Source organism: Dipodomys ordii, unplaced genomic scaffold, assembly GCF_000151885.1.
Source record: "Dipodomys ordii isolate 6190 unplaced genomic scaffold, Dord_2.0 Scaffold64, whole genome shotgun sequence".
NCBI classification, from domain to species: Eukaryota; Metazoa; Chordata; class Mammalia; order Rodentia; family Heteromyidae; genus Dipodomys; species Dipodomys ordii.
This window is the reverse complement of record NW_012267280.1, coordinates 2,319,901-2,347,048: the sequence shown is the minus strand read 5'-3', so window position 1 is coordinate 2,347,048 and position 27,148 is coordinate 2,319,901. Positions and strand designations below refer to the sequence as shown.

The window sequence follows — 27,148 nt, the reverse complement described above, 5'->3', positions numbered from 1 at the left end:
GGCAAACATGTGGCTGGTGCGGCTGCACGGAAGACGGGGCTAGGGCCAGGCAGGGGCAGCCCTGAGCCCAGGGGACAGAGGGCAGCAACCAGATGACGCTCATGCCCCAAACCAAGTGGGCACTGCAGACTTTGAAGCACAGCCACAGACTCCCCACCCCTCCTGGTCCATGGTGTCCCAGCCCACCTGGCGGTGGCCGGCCCACCAGGTCCCTGCTCTCTGCCCAGTCTAGACGGTGATCTACCCACCCCAATGCCCCGTGCTAGAATGCCAGGACAAAAGCCTTCCCTGTGTGCATGGACTGCGAGTCCTGAAGGGCCCAGGGAGTGGCTGGTGTCCTCATGGGCGCAGCAAGTCAGGAGAGGGCCACCAGCCTAGGGTGCCCATTCGGTACCTGGTCCCACTACAAGGAAGACAGGGACAAGGCTGAGTGTGGCCGAGGCAGAGGGAGGCCTGGGCAGCCTGCGGGGATGCCCTGCCCATCGCTGACCAGATCCCCAAGGACAGTCAAGCACTGCCTGGTTGGAGGACTTGGTTTCATGAGGACCCCAAAGTTCTTAGGAGAGGACCCTGGCTTCCCTAGCTTCAGAAATTCTCCCTTCCTTGGGGCCTGCCTCTGGCCTGGGCCTCTTGGCCTCGTCCTGGTGCCCGGCTGTGGACAGCTTGCACGCAGCCCTCTGTGTTGGGAAGTGGGCGTCCAGACACACAGTTCTGTGTGCTGAGCATGTGGCACACGTGACTAGGACCCCACGTCTGTGGCTGAGCCCACAGACGTTGTGGAAAGAGCGGGTGGGCCCCCTGCTTCCCATGTAATTATCAGCACTGCAGAGAGAAGCTGATGACAAACCAGTTCATTAGGAATCCACTGGAAGCATCGCAGCGCCTCATGAACAGAACAATGAGGTGCCGCTCCCAGGACTCTCCTCAGCCCCAGCCCCAGCCCCAGGGAGAGTGAGTGGCTGCCTGCTCCTTCCTGCCACCTCCAAGGTCAGGGGCCCCGCTCCACTCACCCCACAGGCCTGGGACCTCCTGGAAACAGCTTTCTGAGCCAGGTAACAGTGACTCCCACCAGTAATCCTAGCTATGCAAGAGGTTGAGATCTTAGGATCCTGGCTCAAAGCCAACTCTTGTAGATAAAACCAAGAGACTCTCAGCTAACTAGCCAAAAGCCAGAAGTAAAAATGCTAAGAAGTGAGAGTTCAAACCCAAGTACTGGCAAACACACACACACACACACACACACACACACACGAGCCTGGAGTCTGTGACAGGTGCACACACAGGCCCTGATCCCCTACCTCACCTGCTCCCCTAGTCTACAACCCGACTCCCCTCCTCCTCTGTGTAGAAAACCACTCACTACCATATATACAAACCTGTGCGCTTCTAGGCTGGTGCTCCCTGGTACACCCTAGTACATTCCAACAGCCCCCAGGAGGGGTATCTTTGGAGCCCCACTTTATCAAGGGGGAAGCTGAGGCGCAGAGCCTGCCTGGACCAGGACAACACAATGTGTGTCACTGAGCACCCCAGCTCTGAGTGTGAGCCACTCTGCTCCCCCAAACTCCTCCTGGGCCACTGCTCTGGAGAGGAGCAGCTTGGCAGCACCCCCTTATTCTCCTAGCCAAGGCTGGGCCCCAAAGGTGAGCTCTCCATACTTGAGGGGAGCCAGCAGTGCCACCCAGCACCTTGCTGCAGCTGGGGAACACTCTGCCCCTCAGGGCAGCAGCGGGCAGCCATGTTCTGCCTACAGAGCACTGCTTCCAAACAACACTGCTCTGCAGAACCTGACTCCGTGCAGGGCAGATGAAGCCCCCAAAGTCCAGAGGTCCTCGGCTGGCCCCCAAGAATCACAAAGCCTTGTTGGGGATGGTGGATATCACAACCAGGCATGGAATGAGTGGAAGGCAGGGATGTTGTGAACACCCCCTGCCCACCCCCACCCCCGGCCTGACCTGGCTTTGGGAGCACAGTGCAAAGACCCCTGCACCTTCCTCTCATGACCATGCTCCTGACATCACATGGATCCCACCCCAGGGCCCCCAGTAGCTCACCAGGTCTGGTGCTAGGCCTGGGACGCCCTCCCCCCTTCAGCTCTGCACCCTTCCACACTCAAGCGAGCCCAACCTGCAGCGGCTTAGCAACACGGCCAGGGACGCGTGTCAGGGAAGATCCACGACAGGCAACAAATGGCAGACATATTTCACAAAGCAATTTGTAGACCCACGCACCCAGCCCAGCCTAGCCATAAATCAGAGGGCCAGTGAGGTGGAGAAAGAGTGGCATGCGGGCAGTACCTTCCATGTGGGCGAGTCAAGAGCTCCAGCCCAGCTCCCGCCACCACCCCTGGGATGGGTGTATCGCCCAGGGCAGACGACACCCATACTGAACAGAAGGAACATTGTTTTCCATGCAGCACAAACAATACAGTTCCCATCTTGTAGTAATTAAGCTCATCTTAGCCCAGGCTGGGGCTAGAGGCGCCTGTCCCCCCTCCCCTAGGCCGGCTGTTGTCAGTCTGGATACAGCGGTCACATGGGTGCCAAGTGGGCCATTTTGCCAGTCGGGACCTGAGCCCACACTTCCTCATCCCACACCCACCCCGGATCCCCTGACAGCACACACGTCCCCCAGAGAGGGAGGTTCTCAGCAGGAAACAACCACAGCAGCTGGCAGGAATCCAGCCTAGTGCACTGGGCTCCCGAGCTGTGCCTACTGGGTTTCAAAGCCTCTCACTCTGTTTAATCTGTGCCAACTCTGCCTAGTAGGTGGTTCAGAGATGCTGGCATGTCTTGGGCTCCAGAGAAGAGACCCATCGTCTGCCAAGTACATGGGGCTGCCCCAGGGCGAGTGGAGTTAATCTGAGACATAGCCCCCCTCAAGTTCAATGGAGAAGGGCTGGTTTGCCCCCTTCCCTCCAACTCCCCACTGGCAATCCTGGCACAGAGCTAGCCCCAGCACAGCCTGCGAGTGCCGCCCCTGCCAGGAAGCTGAGCCGATGGTGCCTTCCTGTGTCCAGGCCCCAGTCTGGCCTCTGGGAGGGGAGGGAGGGAAGCAAGGAGAGCTTGGGCAGGCTGGGCCTGGTCCCCACAGCTGTGCCCTGGGTGAAGTCGCTTCCCCACTCAGTTGAGGAAGGGATGGGGTGGTGGTGTTTGCCCACACCTTCTCTAGGCCCTGGCATGGGCCTGATTCTGGCTCTCTGCATGGGAAGTACCCAATTCCTTCTGTTGTTCTGGCTAGGGATTGAGGCCTAGCCTGCACCTGCTGTGTCCTGTCCCTCACATCGCCCCCCTCCACTTCCATTCAGAGTAGGTATGTCTGCTGGTGCCCCACAGGCACAAGGCATGCCAACTGGAACAGGGTGTAGGCACTGGTCCCCGAGGGTGTGGCGGATGCTAAGAGAGAGGCACGTGCACGGGAGTCAGTACTGCTGCTGACTGGCTCAGGGCACGTTCCGCTCCTGCCCACGGAGAGCGGCACAGGCCAGGTCTGATGCTGAGCCCGTGTAGCCCACGTTGAGCACCAGGACCGTGGAGGCCTAGGGCAGCCTTGCCAAGGGTCCCAGCTGGCAGCTGACTCAAGGAAATGGGGTCTTTGTGGCCAGGAGGACCCCAGAGGAACCCTAGCAAGCAGAGGCAGCATGCCCCGTGTCTGGCCCAGCCCCGCAGCCCCCATATCTCCACCAGATCAAGAACCTCCAAAAGTAGTAAGATTGGCTGGAGGTGTGCCATGAGGAGTGAGGGGTCACCTCTTGTGCTGGGGTAGCCCCAGCCTGGGGGAAGATGGAGCTGGGGCTAGCAAGGAGGGAGGCTGGCTGACATCCAGGCCCCTGAAGACCAAGGCTGATGGATGCGCATGCCACACGGTGTCGGGAAACTACTGAATCCTGGCACTACAGGAACTGACCCCACGGTGGACAATGTCGCTGTGCACAGGCCCTGTACACCTCTTTGGATTTCCCTTCCCCTCACTACCATTTTTGTTTTGCTGGTCCTAAGACTGGAACTCACAGCCTAGGCACTGTCCTTGAGCTTTTGTGTTCAAGACTAGTGCTCTAACACTTGAGCCAAAGCTCCACTTCCAGCTTTTGGCTGTTTAATTAGAGATGTAAGTCTCATAGACTTTCCTGTCTAGGCTGGCTTTGAACCACAATCTTCAGATCTCAGCTCCTGAGTAGCTAGGATTACAGGCGGGAGCCACCGGTGCCCGGCTCCCACTGACCTTTTAAAACTGAAAAAAACACTGTGCTCTGCAGATTGGATGGAGATGGGGTCCTGGTGAGGCCTGAACTGCAGAGGGTGGCTGGGCCAGGGGGTGATGCCACTGTCGCTGCTAGGCCCAGGAGAGGTAGGGATGGGGACAGAGACGAAGGGGAGCAAAGCAACACAGAAGAAAGCCCTGGAATTCAGGATATGGAGTAGACATTCTCCCTGGGTTCCCTCCAACCCACTGTAGCTGTAGGCCCTGAAGCACTGACTGGGCCCAGGCCTAGAGGGGAGGGCGAGGCCTTCCCTTCCCTCGGAGAACCCTCAGCCCATGACCTCTTCTGGCCAGCCTCCTACTCTGGCCTCTAGCCATAGTGCTGGAGAGCAGCAGCCCACTCGTAGCAGTCTGTCTGCCAAGTCCCCACCATGGAACCCAAATTCCAGGCCCATAGGGGCGTCTCCTCTCCCTAGTGCACCCGATCACATCGGGAGTGCCCAGATAGGGGCTGGGATGGCCAAGGGGGCCCGAAGGGGAGCTGGGCATTGGCCGTCTAGCTGTGAACCCCATGCTGGCTCTGAGCGCGCGTCACTTGTTCAGTAATTTCACGCTACGCCGCCTGACAATGGGAGCGTGGAGCCCAGTCGACGGCTGTGCCTCCCGAATGTCACTTGTTTGTGAACACATGGCTGAACCCAAAATTGCTTTTAATATCTAGGCAGTCCCACAGGCCTGGCACCTCCTGGATAAGCTGCTCACAGCTCAATCTGCTGCAGGGCCGGCTGCAGCCCAGACACCACCAAGACCGGCTCCTGACACAGCCACATCGGCCCCACGATCAAAAGGAAGTCGCCACCCTTTTCTGGGTGCAATGCCTTCCCTGCCACATGGCCCATTTCTCTTTGGCAACAACACTCTTGGATCCTCTGTGCCCAGGCCCTGCCTGAGGCCCCTCTCTGGTGCCTGTCCCACAAGTGCGCGCACAGGGGGGCACAGCACAGCCAGAGATGAGAAAAACAGTATGCCTAAGTAAGTCATTCAGACCAGTTGCCCCAGACAAGAACAAGCCAGCCTAGCACTAGCTTTAGTCTGGACTACATTACAAATGAACATGTCAAATCCATTTTACTAATGTTTTGTTTAACCCAATATATCCGAAAAGCAGTCTGTGTGAGCGGCATGAGGAAGCATGCTGGAACTAGTCCCTGTTCAGCAGAGCCTGCCCTGGCTCCACGCAAAGCATGCCTCTGGTCCATTCACCGTGGTGTGATTGATTTTGTGTAGGCCCTAGCTCTTGAACTCAGGGCCTGGGTGCTGTACTGAGGTTTTTTTTTTCCTTTTTTGTTTTTTGTCAGTCATGGGGCTTGAACTCAAGGCCTGGGCGCATTCCCTCAGCACTTCAGCTCAAGGATAGTGCTCTATCACTTGAGTCACAGCGCCACTTCTGGTTTCTGGTGGTTCATTGGAGATAAGAGTCTCAAGGAAGCCGGGCGCCAGTGGCTCACGCCTGTAATCCTAGCTACTCAGGAGGCTGAGATCTGAGGATCGTCAATCAAAGCCAGCCCTGGCAAGAAAGTCTATGAAACTCTTATCTCCAATAAATCACCAGAAAACTGGAAATGGCGCTATAGCTCTAGTGGTAGAGCACTAGCCTTGAGCTGAAGAGCTGAGGGACAGTGCTCAGGCCCAGAGTTCAAGCCCCATGACTGACAAAAAAAAAAAAAAGTCTCAAGGACTTTCCTGCCTGGGCTGGCTTTGAACCATGATCCTCAGATCTCAGCCTCCTGAGTACCTAGGATTACAGGTGTGAGCTACGGGTACCCAGACAATCCAGAGTTTTTTTGCTCAAAGCTAACTCTACCACAGTGCTATGCTTTTTGGTAGTTAATTGGAGATAGGAGTCTCATGGGCTCTACTGCACAGGCTGGCTTTGAACCCTGATCCTCAGATCTCAGCCTCCTCAATAACTAGGATTATGGTGTATGCCACCACTCTCAGCTCATGGTTTCATTTTTGTGTTTGTTTTCAGGCTGGTACGGGAACTTGCACTCAGGACATCACACTCCTGCTTATTGTTTTTGCTTATGACTGGTAGACTACCACTTGAGCAACACCTACACTTCCAGCTCTATGCGGTTAATTGGAGATAAGAAGCTCTCAGATTCATCTGCCCCAGCTGGCTCCCAACCTCAGTCCTTGGATCTCAGCCCCTGAGTTGTGAATTATAGATATATGCCTCTGGTACCCCACAACCCACCTATGTTTTGAGGCCACTGGTGGTCATGTACTGATCAGTGTAGCTCTAAACCCTCTTCTCCTGAGATCTAGTGTCTAGAGAAGGCTGGGGATGATCTAATGTACAGTTCTCTCTCTCTCTCTCTCTCTCTCTCTCTCTCTGTGCTTGGGGGCAGCAGGGAGAGCCCTTTTCTTCTACCCTGGGAGCTGGTAGGGCTGAATGGCTCTATGACCCTGGAGGCTGCCAGCAAGCAAGTGGCTGTACAGATGGCAAGGAAGGCAGAAGGCGGGAGCAGGCCACGTACCTATGCTGCCCTAAAGAGCAGCGTGGGCCTTGCCCAGCTGCGGCAGGTGCCTACAGGGACAGTCCTGGGGGGCAGCTAGAAGGCCCTGGCAGCCAGGGCCAGGTCACACTGTGCTGGCCACCATCACAGGTCACTGTGTGGCTCCTTCCCAGCTCTAGTGTCCCCACCCCTTCCGGTGGGTGGGTGCTCACAGACACGCCCACATGATACCCACAGAAATCGTGAGCAGCCCCATCATGTGGCCTCACAGCCAGGCTGCCAGTAAAAGTAATTGGTACACCCAGGGTAGAGATAACAGATCTTTGGGTCCAATCAAGCTTCAGTACCAACACAAAAACAAAAAGAACTCAAGCCTCTCTTCCTGCCTCTCCTCCTGTCGGGGTGAAGGGCAGCACTGCACTGCCTGCCGGGCAATCTTCCCAACTTTCTGTCACAACCTCCGGTGAGTGAGGTCTTCAGGCACTCAAGACTTGTGGGAGGTGCCCAGCACCCAGAGGAATCTAGTGAGGAGGCTGAGGGGCTGGAAGTGGCACTTGTGTGGGCAGGGCCAGGCTGCACAGCCCTCAGAACTGTCAACTATGGCCGTCCTTGGGACAGGTGAGACAGAGCAGGAGAACTGCAGACCCCAACCCCCCAGGAGCAGTCAGCCCCCGAGGGCAGCTGGAAAGCAGTACATGCTGACGCCAGAGACCACCATGGACCACATAAGCCCATCCCACCCACCCCCCATGCTCCCCACCACACCCTCAAGTCACGGGGCTTGAACTCTGGGCCTGGGCGCTCTCCCTCAGCTCTTCAGCTCAAGGCTAGTGCTCTACCACTTCAGCTATAGCGCCACTTCCAGTTTTCTGGTGGTTCATTGGAGATAAGAGTCTCATAGACTTTCCTGCCCAGGCTGCTTTGAACCGTGATCCTCAGTTATCAGCCTCCTGAGTAGCTAGGATGACAGCCCACCAGCACCTGGCTCAAGACACATGCTCTTTAGAACCCCAGACAGAGCCTGGAAGAGCTCCCTGGCCCAGGCTGGCGCAGTGGCACTGGACAGCCCTGGGCCCCAGCTGTGGAGGTAGAAAGAGAGCCTGCATGGGATGGGGCTGGGGGGAGAGACAGGACTCTACCTGAGTGGCCACTTTGCCGTAATCAATCCACCGTAGCGTGGCAAAGTTAGTGGACTCGGCGCAGTTGAATCCATGGTTGAAGCCAGCGTGGTAGCCGTAGGGAAACGTGATCATGAACTCCCCAGCCTCCTGTGTGATCTGGGGAACAAAGGTGTGCAGGTGAGGAGGGGCACGCAGGCGAGGGGCCAGGCAGCAGGACAGGGCCAAGGCCTCCATTGGCCCCCGCCACACACGGCAGTGGTGGGCAGGGAGAACACCGACTGACAAATCAGTGGGGATCCACAAAGACTCCCCGCAGCTCCCTGATTGGCTCACTCAGAACATGTGGGGAGCCCGCATGGTGCCACTCCTGAGATTCTGCACTCAGGAGGCTGAGGCAAGAGGATGGAGAGGTCCAAACCAGCCAAGGTTGCATAGCAAGAAACGCATTAAGAGAGACAGAAGAGGGGAAAAAAAAAAAAACAAGAACATAGGCTAAGAGGCAGATCCCAGCATAGCACAGCTCTCCCAGACACGGCAGTGGCTTCTGGAGGGACCCTGGGTCTGTGGACATGCGTGCAGCAAGGGGCCTCCTGCTTTGGAGGGGCTGTGGCACACTCAGCCACAAGACAAGTGCTGGCAGAAGTGTGGGGACATGCTGGTGACGTGCCCACGGCCTTCCTTGCACAGGAAGGCATCTCCAATGGTGTGCACATGTCATGTCCCCATCACGGCCCTCTGCCAAGAGGTGGCTGTGAGGAAGCACCCCATCACCATGGCAAGGGGCTCATCCTACTACCCACAATTTTGTGGGACCACAAAGACATCCCTGAAACACAAGCCAAGCCAAAAAGCAGGCCTGAGGGTGACAGGTGGGGCCGCGGGATACCAGCCTCAGGAGGAGGGAGGTATGGGGGTTACACCTTCATGCTTGGGCAGGACGAACCCTCCTTCCAGGGAGCAGACATTTCAGATGACCATACTGGCCACCACTTGGCCCTTCAACAGGTGTTATTTTTTTTTCTTGGGTGCAAGTCCTGGGGCTTGAACTCAGGGCCTGGACACCGTTCCTGAGCTACTTTGTGCTCGAGTAGCACTGTACCACTTGAGCTTCCAGCTTTTTGGTTGTTAATTAGAAATGAGAGTCTCATGGACTTTGTTGCCTGGGCTGGCTTTGAACCACATCCCTCACATCTCAGCTTCCTGAGTAGGTAGGATTACAGGTGTGAGCCGCTCGCACCTGCCAACAGGTTCTTCTTTAGCACTGGTGGCAAGCAGCAGCGATCATTTCCCTTGCTGTGCTCTGGGACTCTGCAATGATCTCCTTTGGAGACAGGACTGTGGGCCCAACCTGCCGACATGGAAACTGAGGCCTGGAAGGTCTCTGTAGCTGGGCGGGCTCCTCTGTTCAGGGGAGAAGTATGGCATGGCAATCTGGAATTCTGTGTGAGGCTGTCAGGATGTTTCCACTGGTCTGGGTTACATAGTCCAGAGTGGCCTGCTGGGCACAAGGCTGGGTCTCCAAGCGGCCATGGCGGCACGGTCCTGGGCTGTGCCTCTCCCTGTAAGAGCACCATGCTGGGGCCTGTGCCTTTCTTGGGTGCCGAGTGCTGAGCGCCAGGCAGGTAAGCGGGTTGGCTGGTGGGTTGGTTGGCGTCTGGTTGAATGTTTTCCCCATTCTTGGCTCATTTGCCTTTTCACTGTGGCCCCACCCATGTCCTTCAGCAGATGCAGGAACTAGGTTCATCTTCGTACTCAAGGCATAGGCACGTGCGGGTGGGTGAGGGCGGGCAGCAGAGCCTCCCCCCCATCCCCCCCCCCCCTTCCGCAGAGCCAGCCACTGCTCAAAAATCCATCAAAACTGACACTGCCTGGAGAAATGCCAGCTCCTAAGAACACGATGATATTTTTCTTTTCAAGTAATTAATTGTACCAATCACAGGAAGTCACTGTGCATTAAGTTATAGATTTGAATTCCTGTCCAAGTGACAAGCCGCCGTGGCAGGATGGGAGAACACCCGCAGCGTGGGGCTGGCATCCACATCACAGCCTGCACTTCCGGCCTCTGTCCCTCCCGCCCTGCAAAGCCAGGCAGCTCTTCCTGTCACCGCAGGCCTTGTGTGGTGAGCACTGAACTCATTATGTGACATGCAGGGACAGCCAGCACACTCAGCCTTCTGGGGGTGCAGCTGGGCCCTCTCACCCCAAACTGGAAACCTGGGGACAAGGTATGGCAGCAGAGTGCTAGGTTAGACATGCTGCAGGGCCCTTTTCCCCCCAGCTGACTCGCGCCGGGAATGCAGCCCAGGATGAAGGACGCACAGGTGAGGACCACGAGGTTCCTGCAAGAACTCGGCGTGTGCCCTCCACGTCAGGCCGTTCCCAGCAGCAACAATAAATCAGGAGGTGTCTGGGATGATGGACGGCGTACAGCATTGGGTGACAGCCCGGGGCGCCATCCCCTGACGCCAGGCCCAGAGAAGCTGTGCACGTGTGTTCTGTGAGCTCACACAGAACAAATGAGGAAGTCAATGGCAGATTACACAAGTACACACTTTTAATTATTAAAAAGCTCTGCTATTGATCTGCTTTTTCTTGAAGAAGTAAATACCATTACAGAGATTTATAGTTGGGAGCAGGGAGCTGCTCATGTGAAGGTGCCAGGAATTCAGATGAGGGATGCACACCAGCCTTGTCCCAGGGGCTGGGCCACGTGGGAGTTGCTTTCCACTGGCCACACACAGGCCTTCACCCCACAGGGATCTGGGGTCATGCAGGTGCCTGGGTCATTCAGGTCAGGAGTGAGGCAGCAGGGCGTTGGCAGCCCCTTTGAGACATGGGGTGCACTGGCCAGGGAGTTCAGTGTTTCAAGTTCAAGCAGACCATAGTATTGGGGAAGCAGGGTGTGGCTGGCTCATCTATAGGCGCCACTTAAGTGGGAGGATCTTCTCCAAGAACAGGCCCCAAGATCAGCCCTTGTTATTTCTGTGAGGGCTGTAGTCACCTGATACAAATCTGACTGTCTTTTCCTATAAGGGAGGGTTTCAGACAGAAGCCCCAGGAGCTGGCAAGCTGCCTTTCTTGGGCACATCTTCCTCTGCCTGATGTGGCAGCAGTGGCGGCAGCTCTGGCCAGGCAGGAAGAACAAGTTACCCTCGGTTGCCACAGTGATGCTCCAAGCAGAACGATTGAAATGTCACAAGCAATTTCCACATGCCGACGTGCGACAGGAGCGGGGGCGTGAAGGGTCTCATCACAGAACTCGCTCCTGGGGCCTGACAAATTGCTCTTCACAAAAATGCCTTCCCCTATGAGACCGTCTCTCCTGCCTGGCAGGAGGGCTACAGGCAAACAAATGCCTTAGCCTAGTCTAGCCTGGGGACCCCGGCCAGCACCGTGAGGCCCATGCAGGCCCATCACAGGGCTGGAGGCCAGGCAGAAATGGTGGCACTAAAGAGCCTGTCACCCAACCCAAGCAGCCCATAGCTGCTGGGTCTGCAGAGCTGAGCTGTTACCCAGATGTGGGGGCCCTGAGCAATGGGAGACCCGGACCTCTTCCATCCCAGCCCTGCAGATAGTTCTGGAGCCACATCACACAAGCTCAGGGGGCCCCCGGAGCTATTCAGAACAGGCCATGCCAATCAGCAGGAGCTTAGGTGCAGGACCGTCCTTGAGGCTGTTGCTTGCTTCTTGGCCACAGCAGGATGCTCCATGCCTGCCATTTCCAACCTGGCCCTCTGGAGGGAGGGCCTGGGCGGCCATGCCCAACACTAACCTTGGTCTAGTTTAGGTCACGGGGAAGCAAGTAAAGGCTTCACCTGACCCATGCCTCCCTCTGTATGCCCAGCCCCCAGCAGGTAACATAGCTCCCAGCCAGTAACAGCTCTAGAACTTTCTCCAGGTTATCTCTTAGGCATTCTCAGTCAGCCAGCTAGAGCCCAGAGCCTATCCCACAGAGGGCGTCCCCAGGCCCCATCCCGCCACGGGCATCCCCAGCCTGTACGCACCCTGCTGAAGGGGATCCCATACTTCTTCAGGATGATGGGTGAGATGAGGGTCATCTTGTGGCGCAGGAAGGCATCGCAGCCCTGGGAGCTCCCGGGGAAGAAGCCTGGGGCAGGAGAGAACACACAGTGTGAGGGCCACAAGCCAGGGCAGCGGGGATGCCATGCTGGCAGGAGAAAGCAGGCAGGCGGGAGTGTAATATGCTTGAAAAGGAACAGGCTGGCCCTCTAAAGCACCAGGGGTGCACAGCACTGTTGGGGTGGAAGGTGGGGGTGCTCCTGGTGCCCACCAAACCCCTGTGCCCAGTGCCCGGGGCAGCCTGGAGTCTGGCCCCGTGGGGAGGAGAGGCCTATGCCCATGACAGGCCCAGTGCTGGGGTGCAGCTGTGCAAAGGGCGAGGCACACTGAAGCTGTGGGCACTGGCCTGTGCCACCCCATACAGAGCTGGGAAAGACAAGGGGCCACCAGCATCCTACAGCCACCCAAGCCAGGAACGTGGCAAGCAAACAGTGCCCACATAGAGGCTCCTTCCTTCCGGGCATGAATGATGAACCAAGCTTGAACGTTCTAGGGAAGTCAAGGCGCCTCTGCCCTGCTGGCACCCTGCTCAGATGCTCTCATGGCTGCTCAGTGAGGAAGCTGAGCCTCACGGGGTCTGGATTAGCACTGGGAGCCCCTGCAGGGTTGGTTTGCAGGTGGGCAAGTGTAAGCCATGGGCATCGGCCCTGCCTGCTCCCAACGCCCAGTTAAGCAGCACCAGCAGCCAGGGCTGGCTCCACATGGGCAGCAGAGGCCCAGAGGCAACCCGCCCTGGGGTAGAGCACAGATGCCTGCTGAAGCCCAGGCTGTGCTTATGGGCTTGTCCATGACCCCCAAAACCTGTGCTGTGGGGGCCAGGCCAAGAGGCATACAGGGCCTTGCCAGCTCGGGTGCTCCCTGCTCCAACACCTGCTCTGCCTGCAACCAGAGAGAGGATACACGTGGCCTCAGCACTGGCCACCTGCATGAATGCACAGGCGTGGGGCAGCAGGGGCGGGGGGTAGGCAAGGACCAAGTACCGGGCTGTGTCTGTACCCCATCATCCTGCATGGACCAGGCTGCCACGTAGATTAAGGGAAGGGGTGGAGTGTCAGGGAGTGGTTGAGAGGGTGCTCGTGGCCGCCCTCCCTTTTAGGACTCACTGGCAGTCACAGGTCATCCGGAGTCCCTTCATGGAAGCCTGTGCAGACCCTGGGCCTGACCTTGAGGCCCACCCTTGGTGGGTGACCACCTGGAGGGCACCATGTGCAGGCATGTGAGCACAGGCCCTGCGGTGCACACTGGACAGGCGCGTGGGGCTGCGTGGAAGGTACCAGGAATCACTGCACTCACAACTTCCGCTGGCACTAAAAGCATTTCAATTAGAGTTATGACTGCCTGCCACCCGGCTGCCGGCCGCGCCGCAGTTCCTCTTTTTAATGCACAGTTTAAGTGGCTCTCATTAAAGCTCTAATAAAGGCACACATTTTAAGTGATTAGCACCGATAATGCGCCAGCACATTAATGCGCTCTCCGTGGGCCCCACAACTCTCCCCGCGAGCCCATTTGGAGCGGAGCTATTCATTCTGCACATTAGTTGCAGCCGTTCCACCCAGCTCTGTGAAGGAGTAGGGGGGACATCTCCCCAAAAGGTAGCAGAGCCTAAGCCTGAGTCTGCAGAGGAGGGCAGCGTGGCCTCCTGCTGCCACTGCGGCTGCCACTAGTCCTGTACAACCTCCCTCCTGTCCTCCCTGCCTGTAGGCCAATGGCCCAGCTATTCCTGAGCTTTGCACGGCTCCCTGGCAGGAGTGAGTTGGTATTTTTAAAAGCCCATAGCAGGGAGCCCACACCGAGCTGCTTTTCCTTATGAAGAAGCTAGAAAGTGCTGTAGCACTAGGGGTGGATGGTGACTCCGAGACTCTGAACCTCCAGCTTCTGGGGCCGGCCTTCACTTTCTTCTCCAACAGAAGGGGCATGTGGACAGGAACACAGGCCCGGCATTGGGTGGTCTGGGTGTTGGCAAAAGCCACTGGGCAGCCTTCGTGATCATCCCCAGGAAGGCCAGGCCTGGCGTGGCTGTCCTGCCACTGTCTGCCACTATCTCCTGAAGCCCAGCTGGTCACGGGTGTGATCAGCCGAACTATGGCACCCACACTGCCTGCCACCCGCTCCCAGGATCTGAACGTTGTCTTACATGAGGCAAAAGGGACTCTGAGGGCAGGAGCAGGCTAAGGACACTGAGCAGGGACCACTGTGGATCTCCAGAGGGCAGAAGAGGAAGGGACTGGGAGCCAAGGGATTCAGGACCTCAGGGAGCTGGGAAAAGAGGAACGTGGAGCCTGGCTGGAGGCCCTTGGAGGAACCAACCTCTAACTAGAGAACTGTAAGTTTTTGTCTTGGGTTGGTCGTGGGGCCTGAACTCAGGGCCTAGGCGCAGTCCTTGAGCTTTTTCACTCAAGGTAGCACTCTACGACTTAAGAGCCACAGTTCGCTGGGAAGGTGGCTCAGTGGTAGAGTGCTTGCTTTGCATGCATCAGGCCCTGGGTTCGATTTCTCAGCACCACATAAGCAAAAAGAAAAAAAAAGCCGGAAGTGACGCTGTGGCTCAAGTGGTAGAGCGCTAGCCTTGAGCTGAAGAGCTGAGGGACAGCGCCCAGGCCCAGAGTTCAGGCCCCAGGACCGTACGCAAAAAAAAAAAAAAAAAAGAGCCACAGTTCCATTTCTGGTTTTCTGGTGGCTAATTGGAGTTTCATGGATGTTTTCCTACCTGAGCTGGTTTCAAACAGTGATCCTCAGATCTCAGCCTCCTGAGTAGCTAGGATTGCAGGTGTGAGCCACCAGTGCCCATCTTGGAACTTTAAGTTTTTGTTTTACAGCCACTAAAGTGGTGGTCATTTGTTTTAAACAGTGGAAAAACATGCAACCTGTATTCCGAATGAAATCTGCCCCTCAGTGTGTGTTTGAAAGCCCAGCTGTGTTGGCTGGGTTGTCTGCAAGCTGTGGCACAGAGAGGCCTCTGCTGTGGGATCTCCGCTAGACCAGGAGCCAGGCCGTGGCTGGAGCTTCCCTCCCTCCTGCTGCTTTGGTGGCTGGCATGTCAGTATTTCCTGGGCACACAGGAGCCACCAAGCCAGGGGCAGCTTCTCAAATTGGAGAAAGGGGGGCCTCACTGGCCTGTGCTCTTCTGCCCTCACATAGCATTAATGTCACCCTGCCTGGCCAGCCCAGAAGGAAGTGCCTCTGCTTAAGGATGGCCTGTTGATTGGATGTGAGGGGACCCTTTGAGCCAATCAGGACTTGCTATGGTCTAAAGGTCCCTAGATTCTTATGCTGACACCTACATCCTTGTGTCATGGTACCAAGATGTAGCACAGTTAAGCATGCGTGCAGGCCACACTCAGGAGGCCAGCCTGGACTACACAATGAGACGCCATCTGAAACAACAGAAATGACAGGGTGGCGCCTCACCCTGGAGGCTGAGGTGGCTTTGGGGCCCCCGCCACGGGAGGATGCTCGGCTCACACCAAATGTACTGGCCCAGGACCTGGGATTCCCAGGCTCCAGAACCGGGAGCATCAAGCATTGTGCACCTCTAAATGTGGGTCAGAGTCTTTGGCAGGGTAGCCCCACAGAGGCTGGGCTGTGCAATATCCTTCAGACACTTGGTAATTCCTGGAACCCAAGATTCCACTGTGATCAGGAGCTGGTGGGGAACCCTGCTCCTTCCACCTGCTTTGTATCTTCAACCAGAGTAGTCAGGGTCTCCCTGCAAACCTAGCCTGAAAAGAGGCCCTGGAGGGAGGGAGGGGATGCAGGTGGGTGGTACAGTGGGGGCAGCAAGGGAGGACATGTGCTGAGGGCAGGGCAGCAAGGAGGATGGCCTGCTTACTCAGATTCCCCACGTGCTAGTGGACACGTGGCATAGAGAGACATGCGCAGCGAGAGGCAGAGCAGGCTCAGCGGGCCAGGCCTTCATGCTGAGATCTGAAAACAGGGCACTTAGGGCAAAGGCGGTGGGGCTATGGGAACCCAAAGCAGGCAGGGTGTGGAGCTCATCACCACGACCATTCAAATGCAGCCCATCTGGGTGGCTGGCAGCTACTTTCCCAGCCCCCACCCAACCCCCCTGGTCCCAGGCCCAGACGATCTCACCTGCCACGGGCACAGACACCTACCGATAGCCAGCCGCTCCAGGCGTTTGCCATGCTCAGGGGGGATGGCGTACCTGCAAGAGAAGGGAGGTGGTCAGCACGCATTGGAGCATATGTACCACAAGGACTGTGAACCCAAAAGGCTGCCAATGGCCACAAGTGCCAGGAGGTGCTAAACCCCAACGAGGCCAGAGGAGCAACACCGAATTCAAAGCTCTGAGCGAGGCTGGGGGTGAGCAGCAAGAGCTCCTCACTCAGCTGGCTCTCATGGCTGTGCTATCCACATCCCCAGCCTAGAGCCAACAGGGAAAAGCAGCTTTGGGAGGAGAAAAACACCACGGTCACCCACTGCCTAAGTTTAGTTTTTACACATTTTCCACTTAAAAGGATTCTGAGGCTCTGTCATCCGCAAGACGATGAAGATGAAAGTATGCAAACAGATGCAGGGGGGCTGATGGACCTCTGATGCTGAGCTGCGGGCACAAGCTGGTGCCGCGGCAGCCTGGGCCTCTTCCCGCCACAGCCTGGCAAAGAGGATGCCAGGAACCACCACCGGGGGAGACATGGACTCTCACAACTGGGAGTTGGTGGGGGCCAGCGCCTGATGCCCTCCCAGATAACGAGTCTGTTCTAGAGCAGCGATGCCAGTGTCTCACCTTCTACACGTAGTCAAGTGAGTAGAGGCACGAGGCAGCCCGGCAGCCTCTCCCTACAGCCCTCGGGCAGGACTCGAAGCGGTAAAAACACCAGCGAGGAAAAGATCGCCCTGACCAGTCGTACAGGCCCATGCCAACCGCCAACAGAGACGTTTATTTTTCTCATAAAATAGAGGGGTGGGGTGGGAAGATAAGAGAAACATCTTGTTGTCTCTAATCTAAATAGGATTCAATAATTAATTTCTGGGCATAGCACATTTGCAGGGCCTCTGCCAGAAACACCCTGGGCACCTTCAGCTGTGTGGATGTTGGAGAATTTTCCATTGTGTGGACAAAGCAGAGGGGGTGCTTTCTCACTCGGCCTGTCCTCATTTACGTAAGGACCAGGGTGCTAATCCCCCATGTGAAGCGCCTTGGTGGGACAGCGTCCCCCACGCAGGGAGTGAGACAGTCCAGGCCTGCTGGGAAGACGCCTGAGGATGGGAAGCAACTAATTTATGGCTCCAGGGCTGCGATGATTAATGCAAGATCCCCAGCCTACAATGCTGCTTTCACTTAATTACCGCCTGTAATTGGGAGTTGTAAAGATAAGATTAATTGAATCTGGTGGATGTTAAAAGTTTAATACTTTGGAACGTGGCTCCTGTTATCGGAAAGTACAGACTGCAGGCCGCCGGCCCAGTGTGCTGAAGAGTGGCCCCTGGGGAGATTAGGAAGGCCTTCGGATGGGAAACAGGCAGGCACAGAGACTTCTGGACCTGCCACCAATGCCCGGGAGCGCTGAGCCTCCTGCCACCCAGAACCAGCTAGTGACAGCCTTAGGTAGCCCAGGCACCAATGCCAGGGATGTGCCGGCCCCTTCCTCAAGACTCAAGCCCAAACTCTCAGCTCACAAGCCAAAGCATAGGGCAAGGGCTCCGTTCTGTAAGGACAGCACTGTGGCGATGTGCCTCAAGGGTGGGCAGTAGGAGCCCCCCCGCCCCCCAACACACTAGAAGCCATCAAAGCACCAGGATGCTGCCTTCCCATGAGACCTTGAGCAGGGCCCAAGCCCAGGTGTCTAGGGCCAACCATGGAGGCAGACAAGGGCAGGTCAGAGAAGGCTCGAGCTGGCTGGGACAGCCGCAGAGATCAGGACCAGCAGCTCCCCAGGCAGGTGTCTCACAGACCCTTCAGGACCCCCAGAGCCGAGCTCGATCCCCCTCCCCCAACACACACCTCCCCCACCTCCTCCTAGACAGTCCTGGCACCCACTGGGGGGTTTGAGAGGTTTGTTCTCTCAGCCTGCAGGCAGTCAGGCATCTGTCTGGCCATTAGCAAGCAATTTCTGGGGCTGTAAAATAAAGTGGGTTTGATTGGTCACGGACACAGGGAAGCAGTCTGCCTCCTCGCTGCTTGCAAGCTTGGGCTCCATTACAAGGTCAAATTTCATGGCCCAAATCAGCCGCTCTGCCTGCCCGTGGCCCAGGTGGCCGCGGTGAGTGGACGAGGCAGCCCACTCACCCAGAAGCAACTTTCTCAGACAGAAGGGTATCCCTAGACCTTCCTCCAGACCTCTTCCAGGGTCTGCTCTGGGCCCCTGACACTGGGCAATCTCCTTGCACTGCACTGCCCTGACATGCTTGGGGTCTCCTGCTCCACCTGCTGGGGCTGCTGTGACCCATGTCCCCACACCTGACCTCTTCCTGAATGCTAACATCCTACACAGCCAGCACCCCTGTCTCCCATCCTCTGGTCCCTCCAGAGCTGGCCTCCACTCACCCCTAGAGCCCGGAAGCCCAGACTGCCCAGGATGATGTCAGCTCGGCCCACCTCCTGGCCCAGGCCTCCACGTATTGAAGGCTGAGCTCTTTGAGGGCAAGGAAGGACAGCCTCCTGGGCTGTGCCAGGGGTGGAAGGAAGATGCCATCCTGAGGGTCACTTGGGCTCCGGAGGAGAGGAGCCCCAGACTGAGTCACCCTTCTGGAACCATTTCCACAGCCATCTCTCTTAGGTATTTGTTGTTTTAAAAGCCTCCAGTTTGGGCCCCCATCCCACCTGCTCTCTGCTTAAAACAAAAATACTAGACCACTTTCATGAATTTGCCTGTCATCCTGGCCCAGGGCCATGCTAATCTTCTCCATACTGCATGTTACCCAAGCAAGCATGCTCCACTTTTGAATGTTTGCTGCAAAGTACTTCGGGAAGATCCTAAGCAAGAACCCATGAACAATTTGCTTCTGCGTCTCCCTGGCAACCTGGTGACCTGCTCTAGCCGGCAGCATGCAGCCAGCTCTATAATTCTGTATTCAATGCCGAGGGGGTACTGGAAGGCTGAGGTATGAGATAGGCCTAGACCCTGTGTGCTGGCAAGCCAAAGGGGCTTCCATTCCTAGATGAGGTGTCAGCATGAAGCCTATGGGAAGCTGAGAGAGACTGACCCCAGAGGCCCCTTCTGAGCTGGAGATGCACAGGATGGAGGAGGTACAAACACAGGCAAGCAGGTAGACAGTCCAAGAGGCTACAGGAACACTCTCAGGAGAGGCAAGGGTGAACTAACTTCATGGAAGGCTCCAGAAGGAAGCCACATCCTGGGCCTGGGCTCTCTGCCTTTCCAGATTTCTTCCTGGAGGAATTACTGCCACCCTAAAAATGCGAAGCTGAAAATCCACTCATGTGGCTTTGGGACAGGAGCAGAGGCTGGGCCACGCCAGCATGACCCACACGGGCTGAGAACAAGTGTGAGTGTGCTGGGGGAGGGCACACTGCACAGGGCAGCCAGGACGTGGCGGGGACACTGGACCTCCAGGCAGGACCATCAGAGGCACCAGCTTCTTGTTTGGGCACCAAGGCCCAAGGACAGGAATGCCATATGAGGAGTAGGCCTGTGGCCAGGCTGGCAGCACAGCCACCACGGGGACATAGGGCTTCCACCTGCACAGTTCTTAGCCAGATTCCCTGGGGCTGATGAAGGCAGCCTCTAGTGTGAGCTGGCCAGAGCACAGCTGCAGGCCCTAGGCTTCCAGGAGGGGGTGGCTGCAACCCCAGGGCCACCGAGACCAACTATGATTAGAAACCAACAGCCTCCAGTTTCGGACAGGCGGCCTCCCCTCTCTACTAGGCCGGCCACGGTCTTCCGTCCGCCACAGAGGATGCTATTAATAGTGTAATTTTCTTGGTGTTTTGTTTATTCCCCTGGAATGGCTTGATGGATGTGAATAATTATCAGACTATAAAAGCCAGCAAATGTGCTATTTTCTATCGCTCTAAATCATCAAACAAATAAAGTGTGAAACAGCATTTTTGAATATAATTTTCCCCTCTAATGGCTTAGAATTATTATCAAGAACAATGAAAATAAATAAGCAAATGCCTTGCAAGTTAAAAATTAAATGAGTGTGTCAGGAAGAGCAACACGGCCATCCTGGGGCACGGGGGCCTGCTCGGAACCATCCATCACACGGCAGCAGAGAGTCAGTGAGCAAGGAGCACCAGCCCCGCACCCCCCTTGCTGGCCGGCCCAGCCCCTGCCCTCCAGCCTCAGCAGCCCCTGTCAGCTCTGCAGGTGCTGCCCACCTCCCGGTGTGGGTGATGTGGTGCCCAGGGGCAGGCTGGGAGCTCCAGTTGGGGTCACTGAGTGTAGGATGGCCTCTCAGGTCCTGGGGTGGCATGGGGAGGTATCTATTCGTAAATCCACAGGGGCCGGGCACTGGTGGCTCATGCCTGTAATCCTAGCTACTCAGGAGGCTGAGATCTGTGGATCTCGGTTCAAAGCCAGCCCGGACAAGAAAGTCCGTAAGACTCTTATCTCCAATAAACCACTAGAAAACTGGAAGTGGTGCTGTGGCTCAAGCGGTAGAGTGCTCACCTTGAACTGAAGAGCGCAGGGACAGCGCCTAAGCCCAGAGTTCAAGCCCCACAACTGACCAAAACAAAAAACATAAGTCCACAGGGGCTGACTCACCCTCAGCCAGACAGAGCCAGTCACAGGCAAGGTCTCAGGAAGATGGCAGTCCCCACACTGTGGCCATGGCTGAGCCAGCCACTCCTCCCAGTCCCTGTCCCAGGGTAGCATGTGCAAGGGACAGAGCCACTCCTGAGACGGGGCTGGTGGGGCTGAGGACCCCAGATCAGGGCTCTGAGCCCTGCCTGTCCGTGTTCACAAAGTGTAGGTATCTGGCAGCAGCCCCTGCCTGGGCCCTCTTGCTGAGCCCCTCCAGAGGCTTGGAACCAAAGGAGGGAGAGCCAGTGACTTTCTGCATTGACAGCCCTACCCTGCAACACTCCAGCCTTTAGGTGCAGTGGTGATCACCTGCCCCACCACGACTAAGCCCTCTGGAAATGTCAGCTCAGCCATGGTGGTCTAGGGCTGTGGAAGCCAATTTCACAGTATATGCACAAGGGCCAGGCACAAGGCCCCGCACCACTTAACATGGGCCATGATGGACACAGAAAGAAAAAGGCAGAGCCACGAGCCCAGCTTGGGAGGGAGCCAGGCATGAGCCTGACGCCCTGGCAGGAGTTAGCGCCACCTGCAGCCAGGAGGCCACAGTACACATAGGGCCCCAGGGGGCACACACCTCCACAGCCCTGACTGGAGGCCAGGGCCTGGGCCTCAGAGGGACAATTCCAGCATCACCCCCACAGGGAGCTTCCCTTGAGCCCCAGTAGCCCCCCTGCTATCTGTTCCACCCTACTTTGCCTTGAGCTCCTAGCTGCCCAGGCCCCAGAGCAAGCCCTCGGCTCTGCTCCTCCAAGCTCACAATGGAAAAGCCAGAGGAGCAGAGGCCCCGCTGACGGCAGCAGGACAAGGTCAGCTTCATCCAGGTCAGCTTCATCGACTGAGACGTCACGGACCTGGGTGACCTCTATGTCCAGTGCCGTAAGTTGGATGTAAAAATGCCTCCGGAGAGCCAGGCGTAGTGGCTCATTCCTGTGATCCCAGCGATTCAACAGGTGGAGATTGGGAGGACTGAGGGGAAGGTAAAACCTGAGACAACATCCCAACACAGTGTGGTAACACACCACCCAAAATACAACAACAGGAAAGGAGGTCGAGGTGGGAGGCCAATCCTGGGTACAAGTGTGAAGCCCTACCGGGAAGACAGCTAGGGCTAAAAATCTTGGCACGACCCGGGTGGCAGGGGCCTAACTCCAGTGAGAGAGTGCCTGCGAGCTCGTGGGAGGCTCTGAGGTCAAGGTCAGTGTGGACACACACAGATACACCTTAGGCAACCAGAGCAGGGAGCTCTGTTGAAGTGCCGGGCCACAGGCATCGGGCAAGCAGGGAGCCCGGCCAGCTGTCCACCAGTCCCCCACCACTCCACACCCAAGATGCCAGCCTGCAGAGCCTGCAAGGAAAAGATGGGAGGGGTCAGGCCCCGCCTTGGAAACCAGCACCACTCATGACAGACATAGCTAAGTGGCCATCCCAGGCCCAGAGGACTAACCAAACCAAGAGTGCCCACAGCGGACGTCTACAGACCACGCGGCCACGAAGGCAAGGTCCAGTCTAGAGTCTGGAGGCAGGACATGGAAGACCCGGCTCAATGTCTCCAGCAACGGGGAACAGAGAGGAGAGCTGGGAGGGTGGCAGATGCCTGTTGTAAGGCCCCCTGGCCAGCAGCCAAGTCCACTGGCAAAAGCAGGACACAGCAATGGCGCGGGGAGGAGAGTACAGCAAAAGGCAGGGGCGGTGGCAGCGGGTGGTGAGCGGGCGGCGTGTCACTGCAGCTCAATTGCCAAAGGAGGGCTGCCAGCCTTCTCAGCAGGACAGGTAATCTGGACAGATGGGCCTCCTGTGGGCCAGTGTGGTGGGACAGACAGCAGCTCAAGGTGCCCTTGGTGCACAGGGAGCGGTCCTGAGCAGCTGGGAGGAAGGAGGGCGCCCCACCCACAGTCTGCCTGAAGGAGACTGCAAAGACCCAGTGCCGGGGAGGACAGGCTGCCCCCATCCCCACCCCATCCCCACCAAAAAGAGGGCGGGGCCTGGGCCACACAGTGCCCACCTCCAGTCACTGAAACCACCCTCCTCTACCGGCAACCCCCCCCACTTCTGAGGTACCCCCACTTGTCCTGCGCCCTCACCACAGAGGCAGTGCTGGAGGCAGGATCTGTGAGGATGGGGCTTGTTCCCAGGGAAGCACCTTATTGAGCCTCGGGCCTTTATCTTGAATGGACTGTCTTTTTCCAGGACAACAGATAGTGGAATTTGGTATCTCACACCAGCAGCGTGGATGATTTCGAATAATGACATTTTTATTGAAACACACACAAGATCAAGAGTCCTGGGCGTGTGAGACAAACGGGAGCTGAAGCTGGGACCAGCCACCGTGGGGAAGCCAAATAAAGCGGGATAAAAAGCCGAAGAGAGCTAATAAGGCCTGTGCCGGGCAGCAGGAGGGGATGTGCGGGGGAGGGGTCCTAGCGGGGCACAGGTGGCGCCACACCTCCCTGGGGGCCTGCAGAACACCACTGATCACGCCTCATTTAAGCAGGGGTTGGGGGCTGCATGGGCCAGGCAGTGCAGAGTGGGTGGCATTTGACGCCCCCAGCTCTGGGTTTACATCTGAGTTGTTTTTCTATGTGGCACATGTATTTGACAGCGTCACAGGGAGGGGTGCACGTGGCTGAGGATGAAAAGGGGCCTCAAGTAGGCAGCATGGGGGACCACAGTGGATGTGTTGCTCAGAGTGCTGCACTTTTTCAATGCAGATGGCTCACCCCAACTGGCCTGGATGCCAGCCCAGAGAACAGCAGGAGGCAGCCCACACCCCAACCATACCCCACCCCACACTGTGCTCTGCCCATGCAGGGGACCCGCATCCTCATCTATTTCTACGAAAACACACTGGTCAGGTGAAAAAAACGAAAAAGACCCAAGAATCCTGAAAGGAGGGGGCTAGTGGAAGGGGGGAGAGGGAAGGGAAAACACAAACAAGGGAAGGAAGACAAAAAGGGAAGAAGGTAGAGAGAGAGGGGGAGGGAAAGGAGGGAGGGAAGAGGGAAGACTCCCTGCATCTGGAGAGGGATTAGGCAGCCTAGACCAGCAGCTTCCACGTACCCTGGATGAAGGGAGCCAGGAGGGACAGGAGGGACAGCTAGGGGGTGGAGATGTGGAGGGTGGGAGGCTGGGAGATGCCTGCCCCTTTAAGATGACTTCAGGCAACTCTCTTTGGCATTTGTTTTTACCACACAGCCAGCTCCATGGTGGCCCTGGTGTGTCCTTTTAACTTCCCTCTTAAATGCAGAGCCAGCTTAAGAAATGCATGCTACACCCCCTAAGCCAGGTCCATGCTCCCATGAGCCTCAGCCCCAGCCCGCTCTATCACAGGCAGCAACCACAGCTCCAGCCTTGGGCTCTTAAACTAGAATAACACAGCCTCCCCCCTCCCCCCCTCCCCACATTCAGGGCCAATGCCACGCTCTTGGCGCATTGGCACCTACGAGCAGCAGGTGCACTAGAGTGACATTTGCCATGGAAACCACTGGTATCCATGGTGACGGGAGGTGGGGCCCCACAGTCCCAGGCCCCCAGGCAGCTGGGTGATCTCTCTACAACTCCACCTGGCGTGCCTCAAAGGCAGGAAGACGCTGCTGTGGCATTTCCTTGCACTAACAGCTCTGCTGTGGTGGGCAGAAGACTTGGGCAGCTGGCCCAGCGGCCTGGCCTGGCTGCTCCTACCCCTTATAGCAGAAAGCCCATGGTCTCCCAGCACGATGGGCCAGGGCTGTATGTCTGTCACTGGTCCAGCGCTAAGCACCCACACTGAACAAAAGACACCAAAATGATGGGCCATCTGCTCCTGCCAGTCCATGCCAGCGTGCGGCAATGGGTTGGCACTACCCATGTCCACAAGTACCGCTCACACTGCCCCTGCCGCCACGCCAGCCTCTCCCCCCGCAGAGCCTCTGCAGCCCTCACGCAGGGGCTCAGAGCCTGGCACTGTGCCATGGTGGTGGTCTGGCTGTCCAGCCACACCAAAGGCTCCTTTACAATGGCTCCTGTGCCTGGCACAGATCACAGGGCCCAATGGGTCCTGGTCAGCTTGGGCTGCCCCACCTCCTCCACAGCCTGGCCTAGGGATGACCTGGAAGCTGTGCAGCACAGGTGGCAGCCCTGGGGGCTGGCAGCACCTCCACCCACCCCCCACACACACTCCTGGGATCCTTTCCCCCCATCCTTCATGCAGGCCGCCCTCACCCATGGCGCCCCACCATGGCAGTGTCCTGGGCACCCCACAGAGCCAGGCGCTACAGCAGCGGCTTCATACCAGGTCTCACAGCCCCTGCCCTGGCTCCCCAGTGCAGGCTGACACACGGCTAACTCAGGCCTCATCTGTACATGGGGACAAAGGGCCTGGCTGGAGCCACGGGCTGCTGGTGGCCCAGGGCTATGAGAAGCGGCCGCTGCCTGCAGTTACTTGCAGCAGGGCTGGTGATCAGAGCTCATGTCCTGCACCTGCAGCAGGTATGGTGGCAGCTGGTCTTTTGCCATAGCCCCACACTGGGGATGGCCAGCCATCCACCACAGAGCAAGGCCTGGCCACACCACACTCACGCAGTTCACAGGAGGAAGGGAGACCACCTGCACACACGGCGGTGGGCTGTGACCCAGGGGCAGACACGCAGCAAGGTCACACTCAGGCCCACGATCAGCGACACAAGGGTAAAAGGACACACAGGACTGAGGGGTGGTGGCATGAAGTCAAAGTCAAATTGAAGGCTCCACTGGCACCGCTATACATGGGGGCTGTGAGGGGGAGGGCAAGGTGAGAGAGTATTGCGCATGCGCACTAGGCACTGAGCTGCTTTATGAACTTCTCACTGTAGGACCGGTCCCTGGCTAGTGGGGGCACAGGGAGGGGGACAACAGGAAGCCCCTGACTCCAGGCCCCCAGGCACAATGACTGGGTCACACGCTCCTCTCAGCAGCTACACTGCTTATTATGGTCTCACATCTGCAGACCACAGACTAGGTGACAGGTGGGTGGGTCTGGCCTTACTGGGGGAGCCCTTCCAAGTGACGTCAGGCAGGTCTGACCACGGGGACTCGACAGTGGCTGCCTGGTATGGATAGCAGTCCTCGGCGGACAGCAGACATGAGCAGACCTCAGTCCCCTGACTGCCAGAAGGGCAGGAGGGGCCTTCCCACAGTCCCAGACTGTGATGCCGGCCACAGCCGCGGGCCTGCTGCAGAGCCGGGAGGTGCTGGGAGTGAAGCTGCACAAAGCAACCCTGCCTGCTTGTCCACCACCCACCCTGAGAGAGGGAAGAGGGAGGGGGAGAGAGATGAGGGAGCACGGGAAGGGAGCAGGCCCCTGTCCAACTGCTCTCCTCTTATTTTTCTGATAATTAAATACTGCAGTTTAAAAAGGCATGTTTGCACTGGTGCTAGTGGCTCATGTTGTCATCCTAGCTATGCAGGAGGCTGAGATCTGAGGATTGAGGTCCAAAGCCAGTCCAGGCAGGAAAGTCCATGAGACTCTTATCTCCAATTAACCATCAAAAAAAAGCCCAAAGTGGAGCTGTGGCTCAAATGGTAGAGTGCTATAGTCTTAAGAACAAAAACTCAAGGATAGCGCACAGGCACTGAGTTCAAGACTCAGGATTGGTACCACAAAAAAAAAGAAAGCCCTTTTGGGGGTGAACTTAGTAGGATTTGCATTTCCACATGTGGAGGCCCTCCCTGGAACTGCACATGCTAACGAGCATAAAAGCACTTTTCTTTTGAGAGAAGACAGGACAGAAAGGAAAAAGCCAGTCATTCTGAAGAGCGCCTGAGCACCTCACCCCAAGCCCACCGCCCAGTGTGACCCCAGGAGGGCGCCGCGTTGGGGATCCCAGGGGACACTGGATTGGCATGGCTGACAGTGACTGTTCACAGAGGGGGAGTCACTCCTGGGGACTCGACACTTGTCCCCAGGCTTCAGCAAATCCACAGTGGGGCTTATAAACACAGCAAGCTCTAAAAGAAAGTAAGAGAAAATCACCCACTGAAAAAGCAGACAAAGTAAGGAAACCCGGAGTCACCAGGAGTTGGCAGAGCGGCATGGGTGTCTCCAGCGGCCCCCCAGCCCCCCAGTGCACAGGGCCAGTGCAGGGAGCAGGGCCCTTGGAGAGAGCACGCACGGGGACATGAAACACACGACCTGCAGCCCCCAGAGTGTGTCCCTGATGGCTCCTGGAGACACTCGGGGCGGCCAAGGCCGGGGCTGGCAGGAGCCATGGGTGAGTCTGCACACTCAGGGGGTTTCCTGGCTGCTCTGCCCCAGCTCCCCTCTGTCCTGGGGACGCGGGGACAAGCAATCGGTGCAGCAGCACCAGGCCATTACAGCTGCGGGCGGGAGGCCCCAGCAGCTGATCAGACTAATGGGGCAGACAGGCTGTGATTCAGAACCGCACCATGCCGCGTGTGCCAGATTCCCCGAAATTGCCCATCGTCATCGGTCCGCCGCAGCTGTTAATGACAGCGCCATTCCCCTGCGTGACGGCACTCG

The 27,148-nt window shown here is 57.3% G+C and overlaps 1 protein-coding gene across 4 annotated transcripts in view; it reads right to left on the bottom strand.

The window, feature by feature from the left end:
* Positions 1–27,148, bottom strand: part of Kdm4b (lysine (K)-specific demethylase 4B) — a 75,118-nt gene that overhangs the window by 28,431 nt on the left and 19,539 nt on the right. For 2 of the 4 annotated variants that reach the window (XM_013022886.1, XM_013022887.1), the window contains exons 6-8: positions 16,039–16,088; positions 11,848–11,951; positions 7,862–7,999 (exon numbers count right to left, since the gene is read on the bottom strand). In XM_013022886.1, coding sequence (XP_012878340.1) covers positions 7,862–7,999; positions 11,848–11,951; positions 16,039–16,088 — 292 coding nt within the window. Of the gene's footprint in view, positions 1–7,861; positions 8,000–10,431; positions 11,182–11,847; positions 11,952–16,038; positions 16,089–27,148 lie in introns of those variants that run through there. The other 2 variants (XM_013022888.1, XM_013022889.1) reach the window with 2 other exon arrangements.